General features: G+C 27.6%; 1 protein-coding gene across 1 annotated transcript in view; it reads left to right on the top strand.

The window, feature by feature from the left end:
* Positions 1-24,764, top strand: part of LOC107446516 (UDP-glucose-glycoprotein glucosyltransferase) — a 77,218-nt gene that overhangs the window by 50,543 nt on the left and 1,911 nt on the right. Inside the window, exons 29-39 of the mRNA XM_071181108.1 lie at positions 1,852-1,937; positions 2,547-2,631; positions 4,466-4,551; positions 9,187-9,246; positions 12,178-12,273; positions 12,588-12,672; positions 18,168-18,277; positions 18,904-18,976; positions 21,312-21,415; positions 23,156-23,212; positions 24,484-24,598. Of these exons, the coding sequence (XP_071037209.1) occupies positions 1,852-1,937; positions 2,547-2,631; positions 4,466-4,551; positions 9,187-9,246; positions 12,178-12,273; positions 12,588-12,672; positions 18,168-18,277; positions 18,904-18,976; positions 21,312-21,415; positions 23,156-23,212; positions 24,484-24,598 (957 nt within the window). The remainder of the gene's footprint in view (positions 1-1,851; positions 1,938-2,546; positions 2,632-4,465; positions 4,552-9,186; positions 9,247-12,177; positions 12,274-12,587; positions 12,673-18,167; positions 18,278-18,903; positions 18,977-21,311; positions 21,416-23,155; positions 23,213-24,483; positions 24,599-24,764) is intronic.

Here is a 24,764-nt window from a genome sequence, read left to right on the forward strand (position 1 = left end):
TACCTAAGTGTTATTTTTATTTTAGCAAAACGTATGATATTTTGAATATAGTAAGAATGATTTAGTTAACCTCATAGTTTTTTAGTTTCAAATCTTCTTTCCTTTGTGTTTTGTTGTAATTACACAGTAAATAGAACTAGTAATCTGGTAGAACATTTTAACCCTTAAGGTGTTAAACTACACTGGCTAAATTGCATAATTACTTCCCTTCCAACATTTTTCTTTATTGCATGAGGTAAAGAATAGAAAGTATCAAAGAAAAATAAGATTTTCTTTTGGGCTAGAGAGTTAAATACTGTAATCTTCAAATAGACCAGATGAAATTCATTTTGGTACCAGGGTTAGTAAAAGTTATGATTATTTTTAAAATTTGAAACAGTTTTTTTTTTAATGTTTTAGATTTACCAGTCAAAATTGTGTTAAAATATATTAGTAACGCTTGATATTATTCAAAAACAATAGTATAATTAAAGAACCATAATAGAGAATAGTATAATTAAGAAAGTATTTATAACTCGTGGGTCCGACGATAGCTCAGTTTTGCAAAATTCTCAATATAATAAAAATAAAAGTTCTCCAAAATCTCATGAGCGGACTGTAATAATTAAACAACAATTTATTAACATAACTCAATTAGAGCAACGCTCTGTTCACACATCCGAGCTCATCTGATTCATACGATACACTAAATTTTCATAGATGGCGCTTCTGGCGTCAACAACTCAAAATTGTTAATATTCGATAATTTTTACAAATTAAACATTGGATTCAAAGATTCATTATTACAAACTAATTACTGAAAATTTATTAAACTCAAGACCCTCATGGATTTGTAAAGTTACATTTTAAATGAGGAATAAAATATTTTTATCAGGAACTATAAAAAATGTATATAATAATTTTAAAAAAAACAATACAGAAGTAATAAAAAATTTAGAACTAATGATAAAATGATGAAGAACTAATAACTCCTGACAGAGCAATTCTTTCCTCATTATTTATATACATATTTAATGTATATTAAACTATATATTTAATAAGTTTTAAAAGTAGACTTTTGTAGAAGAAAATATAAAAAGAAATGAGGGCAATTGAAGTATGTTTATCTAACAAAAAATTTTACATGCAGCCTATAAAAATTTATAATTTAAACGTTTCATGCCATTTTTATCCACAGTTAGTCTCTTTTTGTTTTTTATTACTCATTTTGAGCATCAAATAATTTATGTACCTATTTCATTATTTCTCTTGAAAAAAACCTTCAATATCAATAAAATTTACATTTTAAAACATTACAACCATTAGAATATATTTATAAATTGTACTTCAAAAATATTTAAATAAAATCAGGTGATTTAAATCAGTAATTTAAAAAAAAATAAATAGAATCAAGTGGTTTAAATAATGTTAACCCTTACCCAATATAAGTACCTTCATCTGTACAGATGCGCAGAATATACTTCTGACATCTTTTTCTCCTTGTTGATGATAATACTTGCTTATAGTTCTAAAATGACTTATTATTTCACAAACTTGTTTATTTGTACATTTTACATTATTATTTTACATTTTTTTTCTTTATTCTTTTGATGTAAAGAACACTTTGTTCCATAGATGAGGAATCATCTTAATTCATAGTCCACAATTTAAAGACTTTATTATTCATTTATGCACTAAAACTTTAATAAATTTCAAAATAATTTGTACTTATCCATGTTCCTTCTTAATGAATTTAAAATTTATAAATAACTGAAAAATAATGTTCTTGTAGTTATGACATTTTCAGATTTAGATGAATATTATTTAATAAGAATTTTATCATAATTATTATGGTGCAATTTATCCCCACAGGGTTACTTTCAACTTAAAGCTAATCCTGGAGCATGGGATTTGAGATTACGGGAAGGAAGATCAGCAGAAATTTATGAAATATCAGGGTTTGTTATATTTTTATTAAATTATTAATTTGTTTATTATTTGAATACCAATGTTATTAAATTTTTCTATAATGTAAAACTTGTCTTATTTAAATCAATGATTTGGAAAGTTTGTAATTTTATAATAACTTTTCATGCAGATGACCTTTTTTTGACTCATTTACTCAATTTATTCACGCATCCACTAGTTAATTTTTTTTACCTCTTAAACATTTTTTAAAATTTTTGATGGACACTTAATTTAACCTTAATAAATTTAGTTGAAAAAACAATTTTTTTTTCTTTCTGTAAAATAAATGTTTTTTTTGTATATTAAAAATATTTAATAAAAGGTTTCTAACGGATTTTATTTAAATACTTGTTGATATATTTTAAGGAAATCGCCTTATTATGTCTTACAAGATAATTAAAATTTTTGTTTTTACTATTATAAATAAGTTTAAAGTAAACATTTTCATTCTGTATGTTGCAAATGGTACTGTTTATACTTAATATAAATATTTTAAATTGTTTTTATGATTATAAATAGCTTTAGGGCAAGCATTTTCATTCTATATGTTCCAAATTGTACTTAATATAAATATTCTAATATAAATAACATTTCTTTAGAAGTGAAAATACTGAAACATTATCCGATTCTTCAAATGTAGCAGTGCTTATAAGTGATTTTAGAAGTCACATTATAAAAGTGAAGGTATATATTTACTGATTTCTATATTCTTGTATAAATTTATTATTATAACTGCATTTTTAATACATAATTTCTTTGCTTAAGAATAATATCTTATGTTGCTAAAAAAGTTCAAGCTGTAAATTCATTAATGAAGTAACTTAATAAAGTAACTTTACATCAATAATAATTAGTAGTAACTGTAACAAGTAAATCAAGTGTATGATTAATAAGCTTAAATGATTCTCCTAATTTACTCTTTGGTAGGACAAGTTTTTATCTGTCAAATGCAGACAAGTGTAAATAAATATAAATATCTCATTCTTTGCGTAACATTAGTTATCCAAAGTATGCATGTCCTACATATGTTATAATATCTTATCCTACATTCTCTAAGCATGTTTTGTGCTTTAAAATAATAAAAAAAGGAAATTTTTTTGAAAATTATTAATTTTTATTATTAACATTTTAATATAAACAGAAAAAAGGTTATAACTTGCTTGTAATTCATATCCTGGCAACTAATTTTCTTATACACTCTCATTAACCTTTTGCTTGATAACACCTATTATTCTGGTTCCATCAGTTGTACCAACGGTAATATAATGCCGACATATTTCTTTTTTTGGCTGTTTTACAAAAATTAAATTTTGAATTGCAAAGTTTTATTGTTTACTTTGCGTGAACACCATCTTAGTAACTACATTGTATTGCTGAAAAAAAATGTATAATTTCCATATTAGTCTAAGGCAAAATTTCCTTATTCTAAATTCCCAAAAGTTCAAGCATTTTTAGCAGTGGACATTTTTTAAAACATGAGGCCACTTTTTCAAAAATTGAAAATTTTAAACAAATAAAAGAAATTCATATTCATAAAGCAAGACATTTCTTTTGAAGCATTTTTCAAAATAATCTAAACATTTCAAGATTCATCTTTAAAAGGAAGAAAAATTATAAAAACCAATCGTAGCATCAAGTAATTTTCAGAATGTTATGAAATATTCATAATAATTCCTTAATTATTAAAAAAAGCAACCCTAAAATACCCTAAGGAATGCATTTTGGTGAAAAATTAGTTATCAGGTGACAGATAAATTTTTTATCGCTTTTTGTTATATTCAGCTCCCTTCATTAATTTTGCTTTACAAAATGAAGAGGCAGGGTGACAAGGAATGAAACAAGATTCCGTGGAATTAAGATGTGACAAGGGGGGGGGGGATATTTTTGGCATTGAAGAAGTTAAATTAATGCCCTCCCAAGGTTCCAACACTGTACAGCAATTGATGATCCTGTTAATTCGTGATGATGAACATACCTCTCGTGTTCCCTTAATCTAAATTTTAAAGCCTGTCTGGTTTGCCTAATGTGGCCATGGTTGCATTGGTAAGGTATGGGGTGAATGCTGCTGAAATCTTTAAGGTACTTAAATTTTACGGGATGAACTTTTTGTGTTCCCCATGATATATTTATAGTAAATCATAAAACAAATCTAATCTAAAGTGGCAGTTAACCCAAGAATGCATTAGCATATACATGAAGAACAATGACGGATATATAATATTATTTTACATCTGTAAAACTCACTTGTGTATTTTACTGCTGAAATATTCCAGATAATCAACACTAAAAGTCAACAAAATTTATTCAGAAACCAATCTAAATTGTATCGTCAAATATGAAATCACTGTCTGAAACAATCTGTGTACTCAACCTGTTTTATCCATGTATTTATTAGTATAATTGTTGTAATTTTCTCCTATCTTTTTAAATGACTATTCATGAGTTTACAGTTTTATGCAGCAATTTTATTGAAATTATGTAAAATAGTTGTTCAGAAAGGGATTTACTTTGGTTTCAGGTGTCAAAAAAGCCCGGAAAGCAGTACGAAGAACTTCTGCAGGATGATACGGAGACTGACTCAGGAATTTGGGGCACAATAACAAGGTAATTGATAAAATTCAAACAATGTTAACCAATATGAAGTCAAATCAAAAATAATTCGTAATAATAAATTCCTCGCTTTAAAAAAAAGTTCATGTTTAGAGTGAGCAAAATACTGCACTCCTGATGATGATCTTTGAAATTTCGATGCTTAAAGCATGCCAATAACTTCTTAACGAAATTTTTCTATGTAGCAAACTCAGTTTTTAACTTAATAAATTTTATGATTAAATTAGTGAAAACTAAAAATTTAAAAATTACAGTGAAAGTCTGATTATCCAGAGTAAATTAACCAAAAAGTACAAATAATTGCAGTTTACAAAAAAAGAAAAAAGCTTTTGTAATTTTTTTTACTTTTTTCTTTCTTTTGTTGGCTGATTTTTTTTCATAAAGCAATTGGAACATTCAAAAATTGATATTTTTCATTTATAGTTAAAGCTGTCTGTCTAACTAAAGTTTTCTGTAAATTTTGTTGAAAAAAAAAATTTCTTCTGAAAATAAATAAATAAAATATGTTAATTTATTTTTTATTTTTTATTTTTTTTTTTATCTCAATATGGAGTTAAGTCTTTTTAGATAAAAAATAATTCATCTGTAGTTCTTTAGTCTACTTAATTATATTGTATATTTTTAAATTGATATTTAAATGTTTTGAGGACATATAATTTTTGCAATTGTAAAACAAGTAATTTTTATTTTAACTCAGTTGAGGTACCCTTATAAAAAGAAAATCAAAAACATTTCCTTTTCTTTCTTTTACAATGAATAAAACTGCAGCTTGCATAAAATTGTTAGACCAGCAAAATAATCTAAAACCTATGCTTCATTTTTATTTATACCAAATTTTTTTTGTTTCTTTATTTTTTTGCAGCATTTCTATATTCTAGTTTAATACCCCAAAAGTGCTTTATTTACTTTAAAATAAACCCAAGAAACAGTTCAAAAATAAACAATTACCATTGAAAATCGACAGCTGGAAATAAATTGTGCTATCTTCGTGAAGATTTACAGTTTCATTTTCATTCAGCAAGACTTTTGGCTCAAAATGAATTTCTTATGAACTTAAAATTGTGAACGTGAGAGAAATGCTAACTTTCTTGCCCGCCATTGTTTTCTAATATTAATTAATTTGCACTTTTTTTTAGCAATGAATATAAAAAATGTGGAGTAAACATACACTTTGAATGTATAAATTTGCAAATCTTGAGCCCTTATCTCACAAAATAAGAACTTCTCATAATTATGGATAGGGTAGTGATACTCTTTAGATAAACTAGTGATAATGCTGGAATTAATTGAAAAGATCAAAATGATATCTGCTCATGATATACTACAGGAAACAAAATTTTTTATTAAGAAATCTTTTTATCTTAATTTTTAAAATTGATTTATATGTTTATATGCATGTTTTTATTTTTAATCTTAGTAGGAAATGTAAGTCAGTCATCACTTATTACAGGGTTACCACTCCACAGGGAAAACCTGGAAAATACAGGGAATTTAAAAATCACCTAAAATATCAGGAAAAATGCAGGGAATTTTGAATTTTTCTTTACGAACTGGGAAAATACAGGGAATTTTTTTTCTTATTTTTGTCTTTTAAAAAATAGTGACCTCTCAAGACGTAATTTATGGGATATTTAACCATGGTATTACAGCTGCACTAAACTATTTCATTTACTATAGCGTTATTTAAGTACCAGCTGTTTTTCCGGCAATTAAAACTAATAAATATAGTTTACCCAATATAGCTCACACAAGAGCACAGTAATTGTTATTTCCTCTTAATATATTGTGTATAATATGTACAGGGAAAACTCAGTGAATTTTATTTCCAGATTTGAGTGGCAACCCTGTATTATGAGTCTTTATATAAAGCGAAAATTTCATTTAAGGAAGTGTCAGGTACCCCTGCCCAGCGGGTACCCCTGCCCACTGTCAATTTCAGATGTATAGAATATTTTTTCAAGTCAATGGGCCATCNAATAGAAACATACAAAAATATTGATTATTACTCAATATTATACAGAAATATAAGCAATACTCCTTAAGTGAACGGGGCTACCCGATCTCCCCTACTCCAATAATTATAAAGGTAGAAAAATTGACATGTCTTGAGAGTTCAAAAATGAGCACACACATTTTTGAGACTCTCCAGACATCAATGAGAAAAAAAAATAAGTAGAAAGACATAGTTGCCAACTTCTTCACTATCCTGCATATATTGTCCTGAATAAAAAGTGTTTTTCATTTAATAGATAATTGTGAAAAACAAAACTAGAATACCATCCACAGTAGCCAAGATAAACAATTTTGTGCATGGTGCATTTTGAAGCACTGTGTTGGGCACCTTGTGTCCTTAATTATGGAATTTATACGAATGAAACAAGATTCAAAGGCATCAAAATTGGATTATGTGACGTGGTTGGAAAAATCTTTTGCATTATCAAAATCATACCTGCCAAGTCTTCTGTTTTTAACCAAGACTCCTGTATTTTAAGACTATCTCCTGTTTACCCGTATATTCTCTAATTTCTCAGTATTTCTTGAGGAATTTAAAAAAAGAAAAAATTCTTGGCGATAAATTATCCACTGATGGCAAAAATACTTCTCTTATTCCTCAACAGATGGTGTTATTGCCAGTACTGCAGTATATTGAGTAGTGGCTTCTAATGAGGCGAACCGGGTTCGAATCCCAGCAATGGCTGGCTCGCACCGACCATAGTGCTGATGTAAAATAATCTCAGTGGTAGACAGATCAGGGGTTAGAGTGCCCTTGCGGCAGGCTAACTGTGGGAGGTTCTCGTGAATTTCCTCTCCATGTAACGCAAATGCGGGTTAGTTCTCTTGGATGGCAAATTTCTTCCATTACTTGATCCAGAAGCTCCCTTGTCTTTTGGATTGGTTCAAAATTACATGGCTACAGAATTGAACATTAGTAGTTGTAAACCCTAAATTGGTTCGGCTGTTTAACGACAATTATAAAATAAAAAAGTTCAAGTGATTATAAATAATGGTTTTAAAAAAATCTTCTTTAGATTATGATATATATACACGGGTACAATAGACCTCTGGTCGATGTGCCCTGCTCGTTAGAGCTGTCCAACCTCTAAGTCTATGATATATATACATATTTTTAACTTCTCTAAATGTAAGTGATATTATTTCCAATTTTGAATTTCTCTTTATGGCTTACATGATTATGCATGATGTATCACAACTTTACTTGTAGCCCAATAAATGTTGCTAGTGAAATCTCGGTTATTTTATTTCTCCAATGTTGGCAGGTTTGCTAAATTAAATTTATACCCAAGGGTTGAGCAAGACAATGGAGGATTTCATGAATTATTGATGACATATCTATGGTGTTCCTTTAACCTAAATTTTAAATCTGTTTTACCCTGTGCATTGCCTATTGTAGTGAAACATTACATGGGTAATATACATGGTTAATATATCCCAATAGTTTTCAATACTGATAGGATCTTTAAGACACTATTAGCAGGTCAGGAAAGGACTTTAAGAATAAAGCGGGATATTAATTTTGTAGCAAACAAAAAAGAAAGGTATAGTAACAAGTTCATTGTTAAGATTAGAATAATGTTTATTCCTTTTTGATGAAAACATAACAGAATTATCTTAATCCATTATAATAAGTAATATTACACTTACACTCAGTTATTTCAGTTTTGTAAGAACGAATCAAAACATCAGCTGACCATCAAATAAGATTTCAGCTGTTCTGTGCCTTTTTGTTGCAAGTTAGGATATTCAAAGCCATAATTAACCATATTTTTGTTACGCTGTGTTTCCAAAACAAAAATTTTTGTTCCTGGCTTTATCTGTCTAATATTTTAAATACTTTTGCACGCTATTAACATCAGGTGTAGTGTGAGAATAAAAATTAATTATATTATACAGTTATGTATAATATAATTTATTTATGCATAATATATATAAATAGAAATTATTTTGTATAAATAAATTATATTATGCACAGTGTAATATAATTTATTTATTGCATTGCATATAGTAAATAACATAGTGACATTTTTCTGAAATAAAGAAGTTTTATTTCCATAAAGAATTTCTTTTTCATTGTTGCTAAAGAAGATTTTTCTATCTTGGCTTTTTTTTTATTTCCATGATTACGCTGCCTTGTTTCTTGTTACATTGACATGGACAATTTAATTAAATGTTTTCTTTGCATAATTGATTACTTTTTTGCCAATTAAGAAAAAAAAAATTGGTGCTGAGTATTCATAAAATATTGAAAGATCTCACTACTTTAAACTATTTTATTTCTCTATTTATAAAAATATAATGTTTCATGTGTCTGTAATTATAGAAACATAATTGTTTTCAATGGGAATCATTAACATTACTAATTATTTATTTATTGTTTTAAACATCATGTAGAATCATTTCTTATCATTTAACCCTAGCATCATAATTTTACTTTTTGAAATAGCTATGGAGTGTGCTATTATAATATAGATTTTATAATTTTTTCTTTCATTTTTATCTTGAAAGTAATTAATAAACTTGCATGCTGTAAATATAGGAGTTTATAGCATGTATGTAAAACTGCTGTTTTCTTTTCTTTCTTTGTTTCCTTTTCCTGTATTTTGCAAGCAGCATGCCTATAATTGGTGGAATAGTCGAGGAATGGAGAAATATTTGGCTTGCAATGAAAAGGTACATTCCTGATGTCCTTTGCAATATAGATTAAATTTACTGTTGAGTCTCCTTATAACAACATCAATTAAATTTATTGAACGAAATACATCATCTATAAATATAAATCATCAGATTATAAATCCATCATCTTTGGTATCATCAAACATTCCTTACTCAAAACCATCTCTACCATTAAATTAAGTAATTTTACTGTCCAATATAACCATGATTTTCCAAAGTATTTGGGACCTAATTTCGATAATTCTCAAATTTTGGAAGCTACAGGGTTCTTTTTAAAATTTTTTTTCATTTTTTTAAAAAATTAGTGCTAAGTAGTATTTAAGTTTAATTTTATTATGGCCATTCAATAAATATTTCTCTAATTTAAAATTTTATTATCATCCTAGTTAGATGTAAAGTTGATTTCATTTATATATTTTCCTTTCTTCATATGCCATTAGCAATATGTTATTCTATTTTAAATAATATAACACGCTTTCTTTTAACAGAAACACCCTGTCAGCTATCATCCTCAGCAATTAATAAAATATAGATGCATTACTTACGTAAAGTTATCGAATCTATGTGGTCATAAACTGCACTTTTTATTTTAAAGATTGAATGTATAAAATATAACAGCATTTTTCTGAAATCTAAAAAAAAAGAGACAAAATTAAATAGGTGTGTGAAAAAAAAAGCTTTAAGATTTCCTTTAAATATTTGAGGTTGTACTGAATCTTTCAAATTTACATTAAAAAATTTAAGTTAATGGTAAGTGAAACTTTTACACTGTATTGCAATGTTGTGAAAACTTGGAAGAAACTTTGTGGAAAATATGGAATTTCAACATAATTAAGGCATGATAGATAAAAAGGCCAAGATCATTGGAAAATATCCCATTGAGCACCAACATTAGTAATTTAGCTCAGTAATTATAAAACTGTTCGGTGTGTTTGGTTTTATATTTAAAAATGTATTTCTTATTTTTCTAATGCCTGGTGATTTTAGCCCTCTCCTATTATGGCTTGATTCGATGTTGCCTAGCTAAACGTTGTTTGATAGGATTGCAATTGTGTCCTTAGTGGTTTGGAATTCATTCTAAGTTAATTACCCCTGTGGTTTAGGGGTGGAAAAATTCAGGTAGGTTGGGGGAAGTGGTGTTCAGCTCTGTGGCAGAATTTTTTTGAGCTATCTGCAACAAAACTCTCTAACACTAATGTCTTTCTGCAAGATACATTTAATAATAACAAACACATATCTTACTAATTTAAAATAACAAAAGCGCTGCGTTTACAAAAGGAAAAAGAAAAAGAAAACTATGTATAATTTTTGTTAATTGAACATATAATAATATTTTATTAGAATATTATGGGTGATAGTCTCGCATTTTGTTGGGGGGGGGGACGCAGGAATTATTTCCTTCTTTGCATTTTGTAAATAATCGCCACAATAAAAAATTATTAAAAATCATGAAATCCATTGAAGTAATTGTCAAAAAAAAGATCGATGGCGAAATCAAGCGAATCAGACTAATCAATTGCGTGTTTCATTTCAAGATTAAGTTGTTGTAATAAATAATATCGCATTAAAAATAAAGGATTTAAAAACTGTGGAGATATCAATAGCAATAATTGCCAAAAATTCGATAGAATTATTGCCTTAGAAAGTAAATACTCAAATGCACAATTCGAATTTTCCATATTGTTTGAAATATATAAGGATATTTGAAAAACATGTGAAAATCAATATCAGTAACTGCCGAAAATACAATTGAAACATTACATTGGTTTACGTTACTATCGGCGTAAATTAAGCGTGTCAGAAAGTGATTATCTAAGTGTTCAAATATTAGAAATACATTTATGCAGTAAAAGAAAGTAAAATTTTTTACTTTTCTGAAGAAAAATCTTTCTGCAAGAACTATTCAACTTTCTCTGACATTGTCACCATGTCGCAACGATTCTGTCACGGGGGTGTTAAGACTGGATGATGGCTCTACCAGGTTTTAGGTTTTAAAATTCTGCTGAGTCCAGGTTCCCAGAAAAAGTTAAGCCTTCGGCCAGTGAAACCATTTTTTTTTTTTTTGCTTTTCAGAAAAGTTTTGGTCTTGATAGAGTCATTTAATGGTTTAGGTACAAGATTTAAGACAATTTATTGTAACACATTTTTTAATGTCTAAAATAATAGCTAAATAGATTTAAGGAATCTAAAAACCAAACCTAGAATGAATTATATTTTATTTGTAAAGATGTCTTTCCTAATAGATAAAAACTTTTTGAGGGTTAATTAATGTATCACTTTGCGTATAAATCATTTTTAAGTTGTTAGAATTGTAATCTTTATTTATAAATTTTTATTTTCCTTGTGTTCTACTGTTGGTTTGATGCCGAATTTTGGCGACCATTGATTCTAGATGGAAAGGCTCCCCTGATTCGAATAGCCCCAGTTTTTCAAGTTTCTTGCATTCTACTGTTGGATTGATGTGAAATTTTGGCAATCAGTGTTCCTAGACGAAAAGCTTCTCCTTATTAGAATAGTCCCCTTTTTTACGTTTCTTGCTTTCTAATACTAGATTGATGCGAAAATTTATCAACCATTGATCCTAGATAGAAATCTTGTTTTGAAATCTGTCCCATTCCATTCCCTAATTAAAATAATAGGCATGTTTGATGGCTTTGCACGTTTTTTGAAATAGTACTAGCAAATTTCAAACAGTTTTTTTTAATGATTACTCAACCTTTTATAGTTTTATGTTTTTTATTTTTGTAATTTTTTGCCTTACATTTAGCATAGGTTGTGCTGTTTTTCATTCTATGATAGCACATGCATTTCTTGCTTTTGAAAACTGTTATAAAGAGACTTAACTTTCAAATGTGCTTATTTATATGTTTAATATTAAAAATTGTTTCTTTGTCAGATTTATATATATATATATATTATTTTTTGCAGTACTTTTACAGGAAACAAAAGTGAACAAGAAAAGGGGGATGATAAGATAAACATATTTTCGTTGGCATCAGGTCATCTGTACGAGAGACTTCTGAGGTATACATACCAATTTGAAATATATCTGCCATACTTTTTAGAAATGGTGCAAATGTATGATAACATGATTGTAACAAAATATCCTGTTAAAATTTTGTTGCCTAACAATTTTTATTTTCTCTTTTACTAAAAATTAAATTTTCTCAATATTTATACTGTAAGTGAGATATAATATATGATTGTCACTTTGTTTATAAAACATACTTATATTTGAGTTCATTTTTGTTTTTATTATTATATTAGTTTTTTTAATATTTTTTTTTTTTTTTTTTTTTTTTTTTTTTTTTTTTTTTTTTTTTTTTTTTTTTTTTTAGGATTATGATGCTAAGTGTTTTGAAGAATACTAAAACACCTGTCAAATTTTGGTTCCTGAAAAATTTTCTGTCGCCGACATTCAAGGTCTGTCATAAATTTTATTTTAATACATAATGAAAAAAAAAGAACATTATTTAACATTTTATAATAATATCCCAAACCAGTGCAACTCTTTATGTCCTACGTTGTGCTTTTAAGCTATAGTTTAGCTTTTTTTTTATGATTAAGACCTCAGGTAAAATGAGATTCAGTAAATTTTTATACTGAATGTACTATAAAATTTACATTCAGATACATAATTTATTTCTCAATATATTCAAGATTTCTCATAAATTTAGTTTCACTACATAGTTCCAAAAGGGATTTTTTTTTCTTCTTAAGCTTATTTAACCCATCGGCAGTTTTGCAAATGGGCAAAATTTGTTGAATGTTTTTCCCCAGTGCATTGGTTCTCTATCTCATAACATGAAAAAACTCCGGTTTTGCTATGCAGGAAAGACTGCTGGTTAAATTAAGACTTTTTCCGTGCCGAATGATCAGAGAGTTAATAACATTCTAAATCAGTGCAGCCAAGTTTGATGTCTATGTCGAAAGTAGTGATTTCAAAATAGCCTTTTCTTTTTGTTAACATCTCAAGTTAAATGAGATTCAGTAAAATTTCTTCTTCTTTTCATAAGCGCAACAGCCTTTCACAGGCCAAGGCTGACTAGCAGATTTTCCTCCATCTGGCCCTGTCCGGTGCGAGGGCCCCCCATCGGTNCTATTTGCAATTGAGAATTCAATATGGGTTTTTAATTGTATCTATGTTCAGTATGTGATTTATTGATTTAGTAGTAATTATAAAATTCAGTTATTTTATTTTGATAGTTCTTTAATTATAAAATTAGAGTTTAATATATTCTTTAAAATGAAATAGTAATGATAAACTTCTTCTTCTTCTTCATAAGCGCAACAGCCTTTCACAGGCCAAGGCTGACTCGCAGATTTTCCTCCATCTGGCCCTGTCCGGTGCGACGGCCTGCCATCGGTTGACTCCCAGTAGCTTGAGGTCCTTTTCAACGTCGTCTATCCATCTTGTAGGTGGTCGTCCCCTACGTCTCGTCCCTTCAATTGTGGAAAAAGTCACTTTTTTGGCAGGGGCGGTATCAGAATTTCTGAAGAGGTGGCCCAGCCACCTAATGCGTGATGCTTTAATAGTTCTCATTATGTCGGTCCCACCGAATTCAGTAAAATTTACATTCAGATAAATTTTCTTTATCAAATATCTTTTCATTTAGAACACAAGGGTGAGAGCCATGACATATTATCATGCACGATATTGATGTGTTTTGTACAACTAATTAATATCCACTATTGGAAAGCCTTAGTTTGCATTCAGAATTTTTATTTATTCTTAAGTTTTATGGATACTTATTTGTTGCTTTTTTTAAAATTATTGCTGATTCATCTTTTAATAATTAGAGATAGGCCTAAAATTTTTCTCCAGTAAAATGTTGATCGATTCTTTTCTCATTATATGTGCCATTTTCATTAATCAGTTACATCTTCACAAATTACTTTAAAAAATTAAAGTTTAAATGTAATTTATTTTTTATAAAATGCTTCAATTATAAAATTTCAATTGTATTACATATTTAAGGTCGTAATGTAAAAGGTATTAGATTGGTACTACTATGCAACTAGTTATCAATCTGTATTGCACACCTCGAATATTTGAATTTCACTACTCCAAAAATTTTAGTTGGAGTTAAAATACCTCTCTTAAATTTTTTTTAAATTATTAGTTTTTTCCATGCACTTGTCTTCAAGAAAGATAATTACTTAAAAAATTGGCAGACTTAATTATTCCTCTCTTTAAAGCAGGGTTTCTTAACCTGTGGGTCATGAACCCCTAAGGGGTCCATGAGTTATATTTTGGGGGTCCGCTGACTACTCCTAATTTTTAAAACGTTTGNGTGCAGTATAAGTAGATTTCTGTGTATGTGACGAAGGGAATCGGGGCAAACAGAGAAAACAGGCATTGGCCGGAAAAAGCATGTCAATGTTTATTCAGACATTATGGTGATAAGAGACAACATCCAAATTGCACACAATCAAAGTGCTTCTCTATAAAAGTTAGGAAAAATCTTTCTAATTAATCGATAATCTTACATGCAAATAGGGAATTATTATTTCTTGTAACTCATTAAAAAAATAGATCAAGGGAGTTTTCAAGCTTGGTTGGGGGAAAAACTTAAAACTCTAATTATAGCATTCTTTATTCTAAATTTAGAACTGATATACAGGATTTGAATAATAAATGTGAGGTCGTGTTTAGTTTTGAATAATAAGGGAAAGAAAAATTTAGATAACGAAATAACATAAAAATATTTGTTATGTCAGCTGCTGCTTGTGATAGAGAAGATAAAATAAATTTTGTGGATAGAATCTAAACAGCAAGTTTTGTTTGGAGTTAAGCATTTAGATAAACTTTCCAAATTGTTTTGTGAAGCATTCTCTTTTCATGTCCCTATGAAAATATAACGATATCTTTAATCACAATATTTCAAAATCATACTACATGATATGTATTCTCATGATTTAAATATCAAACATTGTAATATTTGCCGGAATTAAAAAATCACAATGCGATTTAAAAACATTGTAAGATGTATTCACATCATTTAAAAATTACGCACTGTGATTTATTACATAGGTGATTTATTATTTTCAGTATGTTATAGTGAAATATTTAAAACATTGAAATATTTTTTTGATTATGCTGATTTTAGTTTAAAAAATTTTTAAATTTATATTTTTTTCTGTTCAAGATTTGAAATGTTTTTCTTTTTTTAAAAAAAAGAAATCTAATTTGCATTTTATTCTGACATCATTTGATATAATTAAAATAAAGCTTAAAATAATTTAATAATATTTTCATATTTATTTTCCATTTAATGTAAGCATCTCTTTTTCATAATAAATTTTTAGCAAAATTTCATAAAATTCTTATTAAATTTTGGGCAATCACTTGTGTCTAATACTTACCTAATTAATAGGTAGCACCATTTTCACTAACAACTTAAATAAAATTACTAACGATATTATTAAAGAAGGTTTTTCTTGTATTATCACTAATAATCAACTAATTTTAGAATTTATTAAACGAAATAAAATTAATTCTATTGCAACTTTTGATTTCCAGGATCTCTTCAATAGCATTCCTCTTTTTTAAACTAAAAGATTGTCTTTTGAGTTATTACTGTTATTTAAAAAGTATGCTTTTTTGTGGTTGTGATTATTGGGAAAATCTAATTAATATTTGCCTTTTTAATGATTATCTTAACATATTTTTATTCAAATAGATGGAATACCACAAGGATCTAATTTATCATTCACTATTAGCTAACTTTTTTTGCACTATTGTGAAAAAAATTATATTCTTAATACTAAATTTGTTTCAGATTTATTGATCAGGGTTCCCACAGTACTTGAAAAACCTTGAAGGTCCTTGAATTTGGTTGAAAAAAATCAGGGCCCCAGAAAGTCCTTGAATTCTGCCATAGGGTACTTAAAAAGTACTTGATTTTTTAGAAATTAAAATACTACTAATTTTTCTTTCAAAGAAGTAATGAAAAAAAATATATAAATTCAAAGGAAAATTATAGAAATTCTAATTATGCAATTTTTAAAGCTTGAAGTGAAAAGGGGTTAAAGAAGATGCAAAACTTTTCTCTCCTAGATTTTTCAGACCAGATTGTTGTTCATATCTCTGATGATTTGAAAGCTGAAATTTCTAGCAAATTTTAGGTTTTTTAGGCATAGTTTTGCGAATGATATATAGGGTTTAATTGATTTAGAAACATGTTTAATGTGTTGACTTCATTATTACGACAGGTTAATATTGTTGTCCTATTTGTTCTTTTAATTTATGTAAGAAGGATAATTAATTTTGTATCATTTACAATCAAATTTTTACATTCAGTTTTTACTGCTAATAAATAAAGTTTAGTCCTACAGGTTTCATTGATTATGAATAAACATCGTGATTCACATTAAACTGATTCTTGATTTATGGATCAGAAATTCACATAAAATGTTCTACGAATTGTGGTTTAACTGAAAGTGATCAATGAATCACATATCGAATATTACTTTAAAGTGATTTGCAAATTACTCATCAGGATTTGTATTAAGGTATTTTATAAATCACATCATGATTCACATTAAAGTTATTTATCAATCATGCCTCACGATTCTTATTCTAGTAGTTTACAAATCACGCATTGCGATTCACAAAAGAGAGATTTGAGAATTACCATCCACAATTCTCATCAAAATGATTTTAGAATCACACATATCTGTCCTATATTAAGCACCTTTCGAAACACAAATTGCAATTTGTGAAAATTAGGCATATTCACAAAATTTACATTTTATGGATATATTTTAAAGAAAATAAAGCTTGGTAAGTCTTAGTTATCTGTAAAATATTGTTCTACAATAGATTTTATTATGTTCAAAATACATTACTGATATTCTTAAGTAAGAACATAGAAAATTTGATATTAAAATTGAAACAGATATGTTAAATGCATATATTTTGATAATTTATCTAATTATATACATTTCCTGTAACCTAAAATTTGATCTAACATATTAAAAAAAGTATTTATATTTTAAAAACCGTGCAATTACACAAACTTTATCAATTATTTACTATGCTTGTTTAATGTAATATGCATTACTCATTCATTCAGTTTCATTAATTCTAATTCATTTGTCATGAAAAGTTTCACTGATGCTAGTTTTAAATGTTGGCTAGTATCCTGTGTCAATTGGAGGTTGTTGTTTTTTTTTGGTCAATTGGAATTTTTTAAAGTAATTTGAAACAGCAATGTAACTGTCAACCATTCGTATTATTAGCTGATAAATTTAATAAATAATTTTTGTTGTTGTCAAATAAGCATTATGATTTAAAAATATACAATTTCTGCTTCTACGTAATTGTAAAATTTGGTTGACATGTACTTTAGCGTATAACAATAATATCGAATAGGTCCTTGAAAAATTTGATTTTAGGTCCTTGAAAGTCATTGAAAAGTCCTTGAATTTTTTTTAAAAGATTGAGTGGGAACCCTATGATTTAATTATCTTTAATTTTCAAAATTATGCAATTTTGTTAAATAATATATACTTGAGAAATTAATCTTGCTTCTTAATCATGACTATATTATTAGTTTTAATTTTTTGGATTTAAATATTAAAAAAGAATAAAATATCTGCATTGTTGACTTATGCAATAAAATATATGATTTTAAATTGAATCTAAATAAACTGCTTACGAATTCGAATTTTTTAAAATTCGAATTTTTCTAAAAACGTTTATTTAAATACCGTTTTTAATCAAATGAAAAGAATTAAAAGAATATGTAATAATGTTTATTTATCCAAGAAGCAAACAGACAAACTCTTCTAAAATTTTATAAAACAAAACAATGGATATCTAATGAATGTTTTTAATTCTACATAAAATTATTGAGTTAGTTGTATTCATAATTATTAATAAATTAAGGATTAAAATAAATTTTTTTATAAAGGATTTCTTGCCATTTATGTCCAAAAAATATGGCTTTGAATATGAATTAGTGCAGTATAAATGGCCCAGGTGGTTGAATCAACAGAGTGAAAAACAAAGAATCATATGGGGGTAAGTATTGCTTGTTTTTTTTCTTTTTTTTCTTTCTAATTATAAATAAAAGTGAAACTAATACTCTTTATGAATTGTAAATATTGTTTATTCAATTGAATAAAAATTTATGCAAGTACAACTACATTCCAAAATATTTCAAAAATTTTTTTAATAAGTTTTTTTAGCTGTAAAGTATAATTACTGAAATGTTCAAATGAAAGTTAAAATAGTCAGTTAATATTCAAATAAATTAATTTCTTGGTGTGAGTATTGAATATTTTATGCATTTTAAACTATACAATTTGAAATATTTCACAGTTGCAATATTTTAAAGCATTGAAAATTTAGTTTTTAAGAATTTTATTTGATCTAGATTCATACTATATACTTTTTGAAAAACAAAAAGCTTGACTTTAAAATATATAAATGCATAGGCATGAGTTATTGTATTAATTAATTAAAAGAATATAAAGGTAAGTATTGTCAAAAGTTAAATTAATTTTAGTAATTTAGATTTTTTTTCAGTGCCTTTAAATTTTTTTTAATTTTTTACATACAAAAGTTTTCTCTAATTTAACAAAATATCCATTATCTGATTTATTATTTTGGTTTAAATAAAATATCTGTTTTTTTTAATTTTTTAGATACAAAATTCTATTCCTTGATGTATTATTTCCACTTGATGTTAAGAAAATAATATTTGTAGATGCTGATCAGGTAAGAAGAGAAATCATCTTTAAATTTATATGTTTCAGTTTATTATTAATTTTTCCATTACTGAAAAAAAAACTGGTTGTTAGATGCTTTTACTCATGAAGTAAAAAAAAAAAGAAATGATTATTTTTATGCATTAATTAATATAATGTTATTTAAAACTCATATCGCTAAAATATATTTTTTAGTAGTGATTTTATCAACCTTCTTGCCATTTATAAAGGAGTTACCTAAGTTATGCAAAAAATTTTTTTAATGGTAATTCCAAATGTGTAGAGCTTTCTGATTTTTTAGACCTCCCTATCATCTTAATCAATCAACACAATATGAACCACTTAATAATAATTAATCGTTACTCTTAAGTACATATATATGCGGCTTAATGTTAGAGCTACCAATGCCCACATTTAGCAAAAAGTTATGAAACTGGAAAAGAAGTCTCCAGCTTTTATAAACAGAATATCCGTAATTTAAGATAAATTATTCAGGGCTTGAAATGGAATGGTGGTCCGTTGGGTACTGTAATTTAACTTGAGCCACCTTAGAATAATTATTATTGGCCCCTCAGAGCAGCAATTGATGGAAAGGATTGGTAAGCTGGTTTGATATTTTGTTTTTTTGATCCCTTGTTTAAGTCTGTGTTAATTTATTTTATTTCAAAACCGGTATTGGATAGTTGATCCGATTTCTTAGTTTAGAGCCGTCGATGTTCAACTCTGTAACATTGTAATTTTGAACCTAACCCAGAAGATAAAATAATTCCTTAATCAAGCATTGAGGCAAACTAGCCTTGAAGGAAGACTTTGATATGAACCACAGATTAGGTGTTCTTTGTTTCTAGCTCTGTTATTAAAATAGCTTAGAATTTTTGGTGGGAAATTAATATAACTGGATTGATGTAAAATAAGCGTAACAGTAAAGAAACAATTATGTTTTCTATGTTTATTTCATTATTAAAACTGGCTGCTTAAATAAGTTCTGCTCTTCTAGTTCTTCAGCATTTGTTTTGCTATCAATCAACTTTAAAATAGACATTTTCACATAACATTTCTCTCAAACCGCTCTAATCCAGCTTTAATTTATCCCCATTTTAGCTATGTTCTGAAATAAATCAAAATGAATGCTTGTTGTAAAAAATCTATAAATATTCTTAATTTTAGTTAAATTTGTATTGTAGATAAGTTATTTAAGTATTCATAAAATTTCCCAGTTCCAAGTAGAAAAACATTGTTCCTAAAAAGGTCTATAAAAGAACAAAACTCACAACTGCTCCAAAATCGCTTTTATAAGCTTATGAAAATTGCAGCTCCACCAGCTTTAAACCTATAAAAATTGCAGATCAAAGCTGTTTAAAAACACCAAAACATCAGGGATGAGATTTTTCCGCTTTTTAGCTGTTTTTCGCTTTTGTCTCTCGAATTTCAGCCTTTTAACCATAAATTCCGATGCTCTAAAAGTTTCGTTTCTTTTTTATTTCATAAATATTCCACTTTACCTGGAAATTCAGTCGTTGAAATAAAATGATTATATTTATTTTTGATTTTCAAAGATAAACAGAAAATTTGATATACGTAGCTGCCAATCCTTCCGCATTTTTGCTTATTTTGGCTATTTTATCTATGCAGATAATATCAAACATCGATTTTCGTATTTACCTGATTTAAAAGCTGCGCATTGTAATTCTTATTTACGAGATTTAAAAATCTAATATCGCGATTTGTATTTACGCGGTTTTATTACCAAACATCAATTTTCGTATTTACCTGATTTAAAAGTTGCGCATTGTGATTCTTATTCACACGATTTAAATATTGTACGTTGTGATTTTTATTTGCGAGATTTAAAAATCCAATAGCGCGATTTGTATTTATGCAATTTTAAAACCTTATGTAGCGATTTGTATTCACGGGAGTTTAAAATCCAATGTTGTGATTCGTTTATGTGGTTGTGATATCAAACATCGATTTTCGTATTCACACAATTTCAAGGCATCGTGATTCGTATCTACGCGATCTAAAAATTACGTATCATGATTTGTATTTTTGAAATCCAATATCAAGTTTCATATTCACTTGATTTAAAAGCCACTTATCGAGATTCATATTCTCTCAATTTAAAATCAAATGCTGCAATACTTATTGATACGATTTGTCTCAAACTTACGAGATTATCACTCACTATGGATTCAGCAAATCTTTCTTTCCCACATCAGTACATTTCAATGAGTAATTTAAATTTACTGCCATGAGGGAAAAGAAAGATTAGCCAATTCCAGGGTAACAAAGAGCTGGGAAAGAGTCTAACTAAGACCTAAAGTTTAAATATGAATTAATTTTAGGTTGTGCGTGCAGATATGAAAGAATTAGTAGACCTAGATTTACAAGGTGCACCTTATGGCTACACCCCTTTCTGTGATAGTAGAAGAGATATGGATGGTTACAGGTAACCTCTAATGTCTCTTTATCTCATAAAATCAAGCATTTTTTTTGTATTTTCAAATTAAGGATTGATAAAAGATCACATTTAGCTTTGTCAAAAATTGCAAAAGGATTTTATACAAGTTGTATGGAAAAAAAAAATATTGTGTCATTTCAGAATAACTAATATCACAATTCAGAATAACCATTTCTCAAAAACTGGGGAAAATGAGGTTACTTCAGCTAATTATGAATTTTTACTGATATTTATGTTAAATGCTATAAATATTCACCGTTTTTCTCAATCCCTTTCTACTTTGAATAGTTAACTCTATAATAACTTTTTACATTGAATTTTTGGGCAACCAATTATCTTTAAAAAATAGTATAATTCATTAGCCATTACTTTTGGGTTTATGCATTTAATAGATTTATCCATTTTCAATTTACATGCATTTCAAACAGGAATGATAAAATAGTGTCTTATAGTGTGAATAACTTGTTCAGTTTTTATATTTTATTTTAAAATTATCTGAAAGTTTAAAATTTTATAAGCTTCAATGATTAACTTTTATGTTTTTAACTAGTAGAAGGCTATTTGCAAATTTAAAATTAAGTAAATTTAGGAAGTAAAATTTTATTTAATAAAATTTTTTATTCAATTTATTTTCATAAAATTTCTTATTCCTTTTCTGAAATGAATAACAGTTTGCTTATATTTTATAACTGCAGCTGGCTAACATAATAAGTGCACAATCAGATTTAAGAACATGTTATGACCAACATCAAATAAGGATTATTAATTTATTCTCTTAAAAAGAATACTATGGTTAAGATTTTAAATTTATTCTTTTACACTACAAGTAAAAATAATTAGCCTGTTCTTTAAATGATGTACTTTTCAATGGAAAAGGTGTTATTAAACAACTCTCTGATGTTTTTATTACATTTAAAACTGCATATCCCTGACTCACTGTAATGCCATTACCCAATAAAGCACTCCTTATGTTTTTTGTTCTTAACAAAAATTTTGATAATATAGTCTTCTACTGCTACATCCGGTGGCTGAGCGGTAGCGCTTCGCACTGTCGTGCCACAGGTCCCTGGTTCGATCCTCGGGCAAGGTTGACTCAGCCTTTCATCCCTTTAGTGGGTCGAGAAATGAGTACCAAGCATGCTTGGGAACTAAACACTGGGGGTTTCGCGTTTGGCTGACCACCTAACAGGAACATCTGCTCCTGCACCCCAGAACCCAAAGGTCAAGAAAACTGAGATGGGCATAGTAGACCTTGGCGCTCTATGGGCTGTCGCGCCGCTGAGTTTAGTTTAGTTTAGTCTTCTACTGCAACATGCTATTAAAAAAAGGTTGAAATTGAAGGAATATATTGAATTAATAATATAAAGAATATATATTGAATTGACTCATACCTACTACCATACTAGATTAGAAGAAATAATATATGAAAATTTTCGGAAGTTCTGAGCATTATAAAGCAAAATTATGTGTTTAGTTATTTTGAATAGGTAGATCATTGCTGAATCATTGTTTGCCTTTATAATTTTGTAATATTTACCCATACCCGGTAACTACTCTTGAACTTCCGGAGTAACACTGGAATTTCCGGAGGCTCTCCAGAAATTCCGGAGTAACACTGGAATTTCCGGAGGATCTCCGGAAATTCCAGTGTACTCCAGGCACTAAATTTTTGTGAAATATAAACTGAGATGAATTCAGGTTAGTGATAATTCTTTTTTTCCTTTCTAGATTTTGGAAATCTGGTTATTGGGCCTCTCATTTAGGGAGTAGAAAGTACCACATCAGGTTTGTGGAAAATTTGTCAATTGTATTTTTTATTATTCTTGTTTAACTTATGTTTAGGTTTCTACGAAAAAGTTGTCATTTATTCATTAATTATGTTAGTTGCTTAATTTTCCCTATTTGTACTTCCCCCATAACTGATGCAATAAAAAGTTTCAAACAAAGAAAAAAGAGCTGCTCTTAAAACTTCTAATCAAGAAAACAAAAGTATGCTAATGCCTAATGAAGTCATTATTTCAAAGTTCATTATGTATCTTTACATCATATTCTATATCTCTTATTTTAGAAAATTGAATATTCTAGAAGGCAATTCTTTTGGCACAAATTGAACATTATAGTGTTATTACGTATATATCAAATATGCTGCATACTTGGTTTTAACATCTCTATTTTACGAATAGTTCATATTTCCAAATTTTTAAAAAAAGTGTATTTGTAAATTTTCTGTTTTTGTTAGATATTATGTATAATAGAATTTTTGTAAGTAGAATTAGATAAAGCAACATCAAAATTGTTTAAATTAGGATTGTTGGAAAACAGTAGCCTAATCACTTACCACAATATGCAAAGTTTCCCTCAAATCTTGCGTTCTTAGTGCCAAAATGAAGTTATCTGTATTTAGTAATGTTTTATTTACTCATTTTCTTTTAATTAGCCGTGATATATGCATCTTATTAATTGACTGTTTGTGTAAATCATTAAGTAATTGATTCAGTTCTTTAATTATAAAATAAGGAAATTTTCCGTTAAAAATAGCAAGCAAGCAAGAAAACTGTTCTATCAAAATATTTACTGTTTATTTGGTATATAATAGCAAATAACTTAATAAAAGTTTCAAGTACAGCTATCAGGTTTTTTAAAAGCTAACTATTTAAAAAAAATATATGAAAATTTAACATTAATTATTAGTATAATAGCTACTTTTAGTTAAGATATCTATAATTATATACAAATCTATAATTTTAAGTTTCACTGGGATTAAAGATATATTTTAGATGTAGTCCATCTTAATTGAATATTTGTTTGATTTTTGTACATTCTGGCTCTCGGCCAATCACAAACTGTTATTTACATGTCATAATTCACTAAACTATTTTGAGATATAAAAACTCTAAATGTACTTTAACATTTTGCTGAATTCCTAATGCACATAAAATGTTTAGATATTTCAAGGACCAATGAAAACTGATGTAACAACTTTTATAAGACTTTCACTAGATAAATATTTTTTTTCCTAATTTATTTCTTTTACAAGTAATGTTTATTTTATTTAGTGCTCTTTATGTTGTTGATTTAAAAAAGTTTAGAAGAATAGCGGCTGGTGATCGTCTGAGAGGACAATATCAAGGATTGAGTCAAGATCCCAACAGTCTTTCAAATTTGGATCAGGTCAGTAAAGATGGATCATTTTGAGTTTAATGTTCTCAAAATTTAAAGCAATGCCTTGTACAAAACTGCTGAAATATAAATCCTGCAAAATATTATCTATAACAAAAGTCGGTAAAGAATATTTTATTCAAAGTAATTCAAACAAAATGCATTTCTAAAACATCAT

This window comes from Parasteatoda tepidariorum, chromosome 5 (genome assembly GCF_043381705.1).
Source record: "Parasteatoda tepidariorum isolate YZ-2023 chromosome 5, CAS_Ptep_4.0, whole genome shotgun sequence".
In the NCBI taxonomy this organism is placed as follows: domain Eukaryota; kingdom Metazoa; phylum Arthropoda; class Arachnida; order Araneae; family Theridiidae; genus Parasteatoda; species Parasteatoda tepidariorum.